Raw genomic sequence first — 11,608 nt, 5'->3', positions numbered from 1 at the left:
TAAAGCCACAGGCATTTATTTCTCACAGTTCTGGAGGCTGGGAAGTCCGAGGTCAGGATGCCGGTAGACTCGGTGCCTGGTGAGGGCCAGCGTCCTGGCTCACAGGTGGTCGTCGTGTTCTCCTCCCTGTGTCCTCATGTGGTGGAAGGAGTGGGGCAGCTGCCTGAGCCTTCTCTCACAAGGTCACTAGTCGCTTGAGGCTTCCCATCCATGATCTAATCACCTAGTAAAGGCCCCATTTCCTAATACCGCACATTGGGTGTTAGGGTCTCAGCAAATGAATTTTAGGGGGGCATATACATTCAGATGATGGCGATTATTTTCTCACTTTAAAAACTGAGACAATGACATCTGTATACCCACATGAGAGAATTTATTAGGGTCTTAGATTCTCCACACCTTAGAATATATTGGAATATATTTCTAACTTAAACAAAAAGCACTCTCATCATTGGACATTTAGAAAGGATTCAAAATGGTGATTGTGATTCACCCGCTATCTTTTTTTTTTTTCTTCAGGTTTTAGCCATAGGGCACCTGCGTTTGCCAGAGACATAGAGACAGTGAGAGGGAAAGTGAGAAATCACCCCCCAGGGGGGATGGCCATGCTGCAACCCTTTCTCCTCCACTTTTCTCCTCGGATTTTGGGCGTGCTTGCACCCGAGCCTGACCTGAGTTTCAAGCTGCCAGGTCTGGGACTTGAATCATGTGTGGCCACGTGGGAGGGAGTCCAATGCCTTAAGCAGCAGCATACCACCTGCTGAATGGCCTGAAAAATATCCTTTTTCTTTTTTTTTTTTTTTTTTGCTATAGAGCGCGTGTGCTCGCCAGACAGAGAGAGACAGAGAGACAGAAAGCGAGAAATCACCCCCCAGGGGGGATGGTCACGCCGCAATCCCTTCTCCTCCATTCTCCTCTCGGGATCTTGGGCACGCACGCACACGCGCCCGGCGTGAGTTTTAAGCCACCGGGTTCAGGACACGAACCGCGGTCGACTACATGGGAGTCCAGCGACATAGCCATTACTCTAATTACTGGTCCCAGAAAAATATCCTTGACAGGGTTTCAGGAGCTCACAGTGGTTTGGTTTTCCTTGCTGGCCCTGTACAGTGGCCTACCGTGAGAATGAAAACGAGGACCTCTTTCTGTTTTCAGATTGCAGAGGGAATGGCCTACATCGAGCGAAAGAACTACATTCACCGGGACCTGCGAGCAGCCAATGTGCTGGTCTCAGAGTCACTCATGTGCAAAATTGCAGACTTCGGCCTCGCTAGAGTCATCGAAGATAACGAGTACACAGCAAGGGAAGGTACGTTCCAGTCACCGTCTCAGGGGTCTTGCTATTGCTTCATTTTATTTTTGTTTTGTCTGTTTTTAACAAAGCAATTACAGTGGTTATCATTTTTTTTCCAAACTGTATCCAGCTTTATTAAAGATACTTCTGATAAACAATCGTGGTATTTCGGGCAGAACATGGGCAGACAGCTGTTAACGGTATACAACAACTTTCAAACTCAGTTCCTGAATGGACTACCAAAATCAGAAAGCCACTGTAAAGCCCAACGAACTCTTCATGTGATGCTCTCAACAGGGACAGTTTGGAGTGAGGGTTGACATTTCACATTTAGCGTGTTGTTTAACAACTTTTCACGAGCCAACCCTGACTTTCGGGAAACGAAAATAGCAGAATTATCCACCTGAAGAGCCAACAATATAGAAAAGGAGCTGCTGCTCTTCTGAAGGCCGCCATCTCAGTGTCATTGGGAAGCCCAGATTGCCTGATATCCTGTATAACCAATTTCCTGTGGCAGGTCCCCACACGTCTCTGGTTTGAGGGAGTTAAGTCTATGCTGAAGGCAGAGAGAGGACAGAAAAGCAAATGCTAAGTTTTCCACACCACGAGGTATCTGTGCCAAGGTGGCTGTGTGTCAGGGAATCCCTCCTCTCGGGAGCCAAGAGGAGTTTCTCAAAACTAGAAGGGAGACATTGTCCAAATCAATGCAGACTCAGAGACATTCTATTAGTGACAAATGCCCCTTCCCCAAACAACAACAATGAAGTGTTCTGTGTGCTAACAACGTAGCTTACAAAAGAAAAGATAAAACAAAATTCTGCATTTTTATTGATTAAAAATCGTATCTACACTGTGCGGTCACCAGAAGGACGCAGTTTCCAAAAACGCACACACGTTCCGTGGCTTCTCCAGCGCCTGCAGCTTTCCGTGCCGAGTCAGTTTGGGCACCTCCGTCCTCCGCAGGGTTACTCCCATCCTCGCCAGCATCTGCTTCTCCCTTTTCCTTTGGGCGCCTTCTCTCCCTCCTTTGCAGGGGCCTTTAGGCTTCGGCTCCGGCTTTGGAGGAGCAGGTTTCATGGACAACCTTGCAGATCTTCTCTCTGGTCCCTCCTTCACCTTGGCTGTATCTCCTTTAGCCTCCCCTTCAGCCTTCTCCTTGGGCGTGGTGGCCACGACAGTGGGATGTAGGCGCTGGACTCCCACATGGCCGACTGTGGTTCAACTCCTGGACCTGGTGGCTGAAAATCATGCCAGGTGTGTTTGGGTACATGCCCAAAATCCAGAGAGGAGAACAAAGAAGGAGAAGGAATGTGATGTGGCCATCCCCCGGGGCAATTTCTCCCTTTCCTTTTCACCATCTCTCTTTGCCTTTCTCCAGCAAGCACATGTGGCTTATGGCAAAAACCTAAATTAAAATAAAATAAAATACATTTTTTAAAAACTTATTTGGTACAACATTCAAGATGTACCATAATTATCTATTTATGGTTCTATTCTTATCATTGTAAAAGTACTCCCCTGATAAAGGCCAAGTGATATTTTTACAAGGTTTGCAAATGCTATCATTTGTCTTTCACTTAAGCAGAGAAAAACAAAAACTGATTCGGCAAGACCAAGATTCATTGTTTTTATTATACTGTTAAAACTTTTCAGTCAATAATGAAGTGTGCCTTCCCTAACTATAAAGAAAACATTTGTAACAGTAATTCTCTGTTCTGTATTCTGGCCTTTCAATTTCACCCTCAATTTAAAACACTCGCACTATCAGGCTCACGGCACTAAATATAATGCTATAAAAACACACTTCTCTATTTTCCCACACTCCATAATACCAGGGAACTTCAAAAAGCTTCTAGAAAAATGAAGTTAAAGTACAAGTTTATTTTGGTGCAAAAATTTTTTGAAATCCATGCATAAAGTTTTTATAATAGCATTTTCCATAAGCTTTTTGAAGACCCCAGTGTGAACCAAAAATGGGCAGAGAGGCAGAAATCCCCCGGCCATGGCACCCCGGTTGATCCTGCCTCTTCTGGGGCAGAATCACCCATAACGCTTATGCCCTGGGGATTCTGATGGGCCTCAACTGTGGGAGCTGAGGTTTTTGCTATAGGGCGCATGCACTCGTCAGAAAGAGAGACAGAGAGACAGAAAGTGAGAAATCACCCCCCCCGGGGGGGTGATGGCCATGCTGCAATCCTCTTCCTCCATTCTCCTGGGCTCTTGAGCACGCATGCACACGTGCCCCGGGGTGAGTTTAGGGCACTGGGTCTGGGATCAGAACCGCAGTTGACCACATGGGAGTCCAGCGATACAGCCATTAGGCTAACTGCTGGCCTTCAGTCTTCTGAAAGAGCCAAGCACTCTCTCAGCATGTTAAACCCAGGTTATTTTGCTTCCAACTATTGATAAATGTGTGTTGTTTCTGAAAATGTCTCTACAACTTCTAGAGGTCAAAAAAAATAATAAATTGAAATTTTGACTTATTAGTCACCTCTTTCTCCACCATGCCCATCATGCCCACAGTGCTTCCTCTCCTGTCTCAAGGCTGTGTTCTAAGTAGGTTCTAACTGAGCGTTGGCCTTAACAATTATCCTCAGCAAAAAGGCAGACAAGGGAGATCAGTTTAGAGAAAAGAGCCAGAGAGTAACAGCTGAAATGTATCAAGCTCTAGCAGTGAGAGTGGGTCTTCCATACACTGTCTTATTTCTCTTTGCAACACTCCTGTATGAGAGGCGTTAATATAGTTATTCCTATATTACAGATGCAGAAATGAGAGCTGCAGCTTCCTTAGGTCCCACAGAGGGTGGGATTCAACCCCAGGAAATCTAGCCCCAAAGTACAGGAGCTAGAATTCCCACCGGGCTCATTAAATTTGACAAACCTCGAGTCCTACCAAAACAAGCGGTCTCCTGTGCGACAGTGAGGCTTAGAGCAGAGCGCTCAGGGTCTAGGGCAGACCGTGCGCCCCCTCCTGGTGTATCTCAGGATAGCAGTAGTGATCCTGCACTTTGCCTTGGCATTTTCGTTGTGCCATGCCCACAGATCAACTCCACTGAACCCTCCTGGTAACTGGGAGGTTCGACTGTTTCCCCATTCACGGGTGGAAGCACCAAGACAGGAAGTGATCACCAGGATCATACCAGGCAGGAAATAGCAGAGCTGGGATTCAAACCTGAGCTCCAAGGTATGGGAGGCAAGCACGCAACCACTGCACCACCGTGCTCCGAGTGTGGCTGGCCCTGTGGGTGCGAGTTAATGCAGGCAGTCGTGACAGTGCGACCACACAGCGTCTTCTCCAGGCCCTCTGACTCAGATTTCCAGCTTTGGTCAGGAACCACCAAACATTCTCAATGACATAACAAAGACAGAACTTTTTTCAAGTGGTCGGTAGACACTCCTAGCCTTTTGAGGGTGCCCAGCGGACAATCTGTGCCTGAGTCTCAGTTTCTCCCCAAGAGACCCTACACATTCATAGCCAGGGTGCCTGTACTTTGTCCATTAGCCTCGCCTGCCCGTCGTGAGAAGGAAAGCTGCATCACTCACTCACGCTCGACCTCTCGTCAGGGCTCCCAGTCCTGAAAGTTGAATGTGTGTGCTCCCACCCAGTGAAAGGGAAGGTCTGCAGAGGGGCCTGCAGCTCTTACCAGCACAGGCCCACCGCTGTCTACCCACAGAGGCATACACAGTAAAAGACACTTGTAAGGGGCAAAGGGGAGGAACACTTAACAGACCCAAGACTGTAAAATTCTCTTCTGAAAATAATGTATAGGGTAATATCCTTAATTTAATTTTCAAAAATGAATAAATACAATGAAAAAATATTTATACCCATATGTAGTAAGCACTTGCAGTATGAGAGTGGGTCTTTCATACATTGTCTTATTTCTCTTGGCAACAGTCCTGTAGGAGAGGCATTATTATTATTATTATTATTATGCCTACATCATGCTGTGGGTTCATAAAAGGAAATCTAAACCCTAAAGATACCTGCTTTACAAAGGGCAAGGTATGCAGGACGTAAGAATTGGAAAATTATTTGCTGAGAACATATCTGTGGATGTACTTGATTGAGACAATGCACAGTGTATTTTGGATGGAAAATTCATTTGTGTGTTGTGATGGTGTAAAGTGAATTAATAAATAAATTTTAAAAAATAAAAATAAATAAAAAAAAAAAGATACCTGCTTTAGAAGCTGTTGTCGAGGGACAAACATAGCAGCTGAAAATCAATTCCTTCACGTCTCTATCATGTTCTTTCACGTTTAAAGTTACTTAGTTATAATATCCCCAGACAGTGCACACACAGCATGCTTCTAATGCAAGAAACACCAAAAGGCCAACAGAGGAAGAAAGCCAGCCTTGTTAGTATAGTATTTTCTACCAGCTCTATTTTTTTTTTAATTTGACCAGAGAGAGAGAGGGAGAAAGAAGGAAAGGGATAGTGAGAAAGCAAGCCATCCAGGTCCGGGACTTGAACCGTGGTCGACCACTTGGGAATGTCCAGCGCCTTAACTACCACGCCACCTGCTGGTCTGTACCATCTCTATTTTGTACTATGGCATGTGTTACCTACTCAAAATCAATAAATTGAAACAAAAGAGGAAAGTGTGAGGGTCGCCCGCCCATGCTACCCCGTGGCTCAGATGCCCAGTAAGAACCTCGTGTCTCCCCTCAGGTGCTAAGTTCCCGATCAAGTGGACGGCTCCAGAAGCGATCAACTTCGGGTGCTTCACTATTAAGTCTGACGTGTGGTCCTTCGGAATTCTCCTGTATGAAATCGTCACCTATGGGAAAATCCCCTACCCAGGTACCGTTTCTTTACCCAGCTCCGTTTGTGGTATGGATGAGAAAACTACCGCGTTTCACAGAGGTATTAAAAAAGGTCACAACACCATCTATGCCAAAGTGAAGAAGTGCTAGAACCTGCTTTTCACTATCTTTAGTGAAAATTTTTCTAATATGCTTTGTCACGTCTCTGCCTTCTTACTTTATTGGACACATCTCCCTTTCCTTCACTAATTAGATCTTGGCTTACTTAATAGCTAGCATGGGCCTGGCCCTGGGTAGGTGCCACAGAGGCGGGGCTGGATGAGACACAGGTGGCCCGCCAGAGGAGGAAGCAGATGGAGAATCGCAGATTCCAGCACTCCTCGTGTAGCTCTGAAACAGCGGCTCTGTGGTGGGAGTGCAGCGGGACCCCTGGCTCTGCAGGAGGTAACCGTGCCTGCTCACCCACGCAAGGGCCTTCGGGGACACCAGTGAGGACGCCGTTCCCAACTCCCACAACTGCAGAGCGAGGTCCCCGTTTCCCTCCCTTCCCGGGGTCTGAGCCGAAGAGGTTAGGAAGAGGGATTTACCCAAAAGACTTCACATTCATGTTTGACTTTTTTTTGTTTGTTTTTGTTTTTTTAAGTTTATGCGTTTGTTCTGTGAAAGAGAAGGAGCACCCCGACAGGGTCTTTGCACTGGTCTCAGCTCCCCTGCATCATGGGCGTTCTCGGGAGGCCCAGGCTGCAAACCCAGCCCTTTCCCACCTTTGTCTGGTTGCATGATCTCCACGCCAACACTAGCCCTCATGTTTGACTTCTAACGGAATCTATGAAAACTGAATTTGAAATGAAATCTCTGATGTTTTGATTATTTCCTCAAACTATACACGACTGTGCCAGGCACTCTTGAGGCAGCAGGGATGTGACTAAGAGCTGATATCCCAGTAGGGAGAGACTGTTTACCAAAGAGATGGGCTGGGCCCAGAGGTGGTGTGGTGGCTAGGGTGCCGGGTTCCCACATGGCCAACCGCAGTTCAACTCCCAAACCTGGTGGCCTGCTTTTCTCACTTTCCTTCTCTTGCTTGCTCTGTCTCTCTTTGGTCAAATTTAAAAAATAATGATGATGATGAATAAAATTAAATAATTTTTTCTTAGAGATTTTTGCTAAAGGGCGCATGCACTCACCAGAGAGACGGAAACAGAAAGCAAGAAATCACCCCCCAGGGGGGATAGCTATGCCACAATCTCTTTTCTCCCATTCTCCTCTTAGGATTTTGAGGGCACACACACCCAGCATGCGTCTTAAGCTGCGGGGTCCGGGACTTGAACTGCAGTTGACTGCGTGGGAGTCCAGTGATGTAACCATTATACTGTCTCCTGGTTCCAAATAAAATAATTCTGAAAAAATGGGGGCGGGGGGAGGGATCTGAGTAATCAGGTGGCATGGAGGTTAAGGTGACTGGATCCCACATGGCTGACTCCACAGTTCGAGTCCTGGCCCTGGTGGCTTGAAAGTCATGCCAGGTGCATTCTCCCAAGAGGAGAATATGACATGGCCGTGTGACATAGCCATCCCCCTGAGGGTAATCTCTCGCTTTTTCTCTCTGTCTGTCAAATGCACGCACCCTGTAGCATAAAAGGAAAAAGCAGAGAGAGAAAGGTAGTGAGTAGCAGGGGCTGCTGTAGAGACGGTCTGAAGAGGTTCAGGAATTAGCGAGTGCTCGTGCAGGGGTGAGGAGCTTCTGGTTGTACCAGTGGTCCTGGGAGCACCAGGGACTAGACATGAGGGAGGAAGCCCTAGGACTCTTTGGGCTGAGTGTCCCCGAAAGGACAGCCAGTGCGGGGACTCAGCCAACAGGATCCAGAAGCCAGCACGGTTGTACTTCGCTGAGCGGTGGAAGGATGGGTGAATGAATAAATGGATCGCCGAGGCCATTTTTCCTTTGTCCATAGAACGTGTGCACGTGTTAGTAACTGAGCAAGAGACAGACGGAGATGAGTCTGGTCACGCCATGGTCCTCTTCCTCCTGCCCTCTGGCCCCTCGAATCTGAGCACTCACTTGGATGCCCAGCGTGACTCAGCCGACTGGGCGGGGGATTCGAACCGTGGTCGACATGTGGGATCTGGCTTTTCTTGAGCAGCATATGACCTCCACACCACAGAGCTGGCCCAGCTGGGATGTTTGGTCTCTAGCAAGTCCCCTAGCCGTGGATGAGAAAGCGGAGCCACAGCTGGCAGAGGAGGTCGTGGACCGGCCAGCCCAGCTCACAGAGGGCCGGAGAGGCCCACAGAGCGTCCCATTTTACTCCGTCTGAGAAGCACGCTGCAGGCGGCCATGCTCTGTCATTCGGGCCATTGTGTGGGGGCGAGCCAAAGCCGACTGGGATGGTGACCCAGCTTTGGGCGGTGCCTGCACAGGGAGCCACCTGGCCCACTAAGCCCTCTCAGACCGTGTTCCATGAGTCCTCCTTCTTAGGTGCTGAAGTCAGTGAATGAGCACTGCCGCCAAGTGGGAAAAACACGCCTTGACTAGCCCTGCTGTCTGATGCCCCATCTTTTTATTCCAATGCCCACAGCTGTGTCAATCTGTCTGCAGAGAATGATTTATACTCGGATTATGTATACAATCCAATATTACACATATGTTGTATGGAAAGACAGATACCCTCATGAACTGAAATCGTGTGACATGGATGGCGTGCTACACGTCACACACAGCCACAGCTCCTGAGGCTTGGAGAAAGGGCCAGGCCCCGTGCTGTGTCAAAGCCACCTCTGAACCCCAGACCTCATCCTCACCCACCGTGCTGGGGCCAAAGATTCGGGACTATTTGGGGGTGAAAAGAAATAAAAAGATAATAAAAGAAACAGTAGAAAAATGGTGAGTCCACAAAAATATATATACAGGTTAACATCCCTAATCCAAAAATCCGAAATCTGAAATATCCCAAAGTCTGAAACTTATGGAGTGCCAACATGACCTACAAGTGGAAAATTCCACACCTGATCTCATGTGACAGGTCTTACATTTTAAAAACTTGTGGGCCCAGCTGTGGTGGCAAGCTCTGGTTACACTACTCAGCAGGCTGAAGCCATATGGGAGGCCAGGTTTGATTCTCAGACAACCCTAAGAGCCAGGCATGGTGGTGCATGCCCGTAGTCACAGCTACACGGGAAGCTGGATCAGGAGGATAGCAACATAGCGAGACCCTGCCTTAAAAAGAAAAGAAAAAAATACTGTATAAACTTTTAGGCAATGTGCATAAGGTGTACATGAAACATAAATGAGATTTTGTTCGAAGTTGGGCCCCATCCTCAAGAGATCTCATCATGTATATGCAAAGGTTACAAAATACCCCCCAAAATTTATAAATATAGGTATATATGTACATATGTATGCATATATACATATACATGTATATGCAACACTTCTGGTCCCAAGCATTTCTGAGAAGAGATACTCGGTGTATTTTTAGTAGAACCTCCTCCAACCACTGGCTGGTCTGTTCCCTGTTAGTTCATCCTGTGTGAGGCCTACGGAGGTGAGCTACCTGTGGGGCTCTGCATGGACAGATTTCCGTGCACAGGAGCTGTATGCTCGAGCATCTCCCGTGTTAGGGATTATGCACAGAATCAATCAGTCCTAGGTACTGAGATATCAGAAAGCTTGATTCACGGATGCAGAGACATTGGTGAACATTGCCAAAATACACCGTTTAGGCCACTGTTACAGAACTGCTTGTGAGAGGCTCCCCTGGTTACTGAGTTACTGAGAATACTTTCTTTACCTGAGAAAGTCCTATATATGTTAAGCTTTGTTTTTCAAGTTCTTTAGAAGCTATATGCTTAGTTTTGCAAAAGAAAAAAAAAAGAAAGGAAAGAAGGAAGGAAGGAAGGAAGGAAGAAAGGAAGGAAGGAAGGAAGGGAAAAAGAAGGAAAGAAGAAAAAGAAAGAGAAAGAAAGAGAGAAAAAGAAAGAAAAAGACATTTTTAGAGGGGGAAAGAAGACTAAAAAGTATTATACCAAAATGTTGTATCTTTGGGTGAAGACATAATAGGTTGTACTAATTTTCTTTTGGATAAATTTCTGGAGTTTCTGATTTTTTTTTTGTAGTATTTTTATTCGCATGTAAGTAATATATGCACACTGAAAAGTCGGGTCATGCTGAAAGTCTTCTAATAAAAAGTTGCCCCCTGGATTCTTGCCTGCTGTGCTCCTCAGAGGAACCTTTCAGGAAGTTTGGTTCTTTGTTCCAGTGACTGCTGCTCAGGGGTCTCAGCAGTATATTATTATCTCTTGAAAAAAGTTTTTCCTCACTTATTATTACAAAAGAATATGGGGGACCAGCAGATGGCATAGTGGTTAAGGCACTGGACTCCCACATGGTTGACTGAGGTTCAAGTCCCAGATCCAGCAGCTTGAAACTCATGGCAGGTTCATGGCCAAAATCTCAAGAGAAGAATGGAGGAGAAGGGATTGCATGCCCTTGGGGTGTGATTTCTCTTTCAGTCTGTCTCTCTGGTGAGTACACAAACCCTATAGCAAAAATCTCTCTTAAAAAAAGAGGGACCAGCAGGTGGCATGGTGGTTAGGGTGCTGGACTCCCACATGACTGACAGCAGTTCAAGTCCTAGATCTGGCAGCTTGCTTTCTCACTGTCTCTTTCTCTCTGTGTCTCTGTCTAGTCAAATTAAAATAAATAAATAAAACAAATAAAATTAAATAAATAATTCTTTAGAAATAAACAAAAAAAGAATATGGTTGGGCCAGCCAGTGGTGTGGTGGTTAAGGTGGCTGGATTCCACATGCTCAACTGTGCGTCCGAGTCCTGGATCCCTGGTTTGGAAAACACACCAAACGTGTATGCACACCAGTGTGTGTGTGCTTGCCCAAAATCCCAAGAGGAGACTGAAGGAGAAGGGTTTGCAGCATAGCCATCCTCCTTAAGAGGTGATTTCTCATTTTCTCTTTCTCTCCATCTATGGCAAATTTAAAAAAGAAAAAAAAGGGACCAGCAGATGGTGTAACGGTTACATCACTGGACTCTCACATAGTCAACATGGCTCTAGTCCTGGACCTGTTAGCTGAAAACTCATACCGGGCGCATGTGCATGCATGCCCAGAATCCCGAGAGGAGAATGAAGGAGAAGGGATTGCAATATGGCCGTCCTCCCTGGGAGTGATTTCTCGCTTTCTGTCTCTGTCTTTCTGGTGGGCACATGTGCCCTATAGCAAAAATCTCTTTTTAAAAAAAGAAAGAAAGAATATGGTCTCATGGTTCTAAATTACAAAGATACAAAGCAGCGTAAGGCAACAAGTGCCACTCCGTTCTCCAGCACACAGTGCCTTCCTTCGGGCACTGTTACCGGTTTCTAGCTACCGAGGGGACTCCTACGGCATTGCCTTTTGCACCTGGCTTCTGTCACTCAGTGCGGTGTCCTCTGGGTCGCTCTGTGGCCACCCCACCCTCAGCCTTTCTCTTGTTCCACGTCTCCCTCCGCATTTCCTCCCCGCCGCAGAGCCTGGCGCTCCTGAGCTAGAAG

General features: G+C 46.8%; 1 protein-coding gene and 1 pseudogene across 2 annotated transcripts in view; one reads left to right on the top strand and one right to left on the bottom strand.

The window, feature by feature from the left end:
* Positions 1-11,608, top strand: part of LYN (LYN proto-oncogene, Src family tyrosine kinase) — an 88,067-nt gene that overhangs the window by 67,377 nt on the left and 9,082 nt on the right. For both annotated transcript variants that reach the window (XM_006140877.3, XM_006140876.3), the window contains exons 10-11: positions 1,156-1,309; positions 5,971-6,102. In XM_006140877.3, the coding sequence (XP_006140939.1) occupies positions 1,156-1,309; positions 5,971-6,102 (286 nt within the window). The remainder of the gene's footprint in view (positions 1-1,155; positions 1,310-5,970; positions 6,103-11,608) is intronic.
* LOC114008750 (non-histone chromosomal protein HMG-17 pseudogene) lies at positions 1,326-4,328 on the bottom strand (annotated as a pseudogene).

This window comes from Tupaia chinensis, unplaced genomic scaffold, assembly GCF_000334495.1.
Source record: "Tupaia chinensis unplaced genomic scaffold, TupChi_1.0 Scaffold000046_3, whole genome shotgun sequence".
NCBI lineage: Eukaryota > Metazoa > Chordata > Mammalia > Scandentia > Tupaiidae > Tupaia > Tupaia belangeri.
The sequence above is the reverse complement of the archived record's forward strand: the minus strand, read 5'-3'. Positions and strand labels throughout refer to the sequence as shown.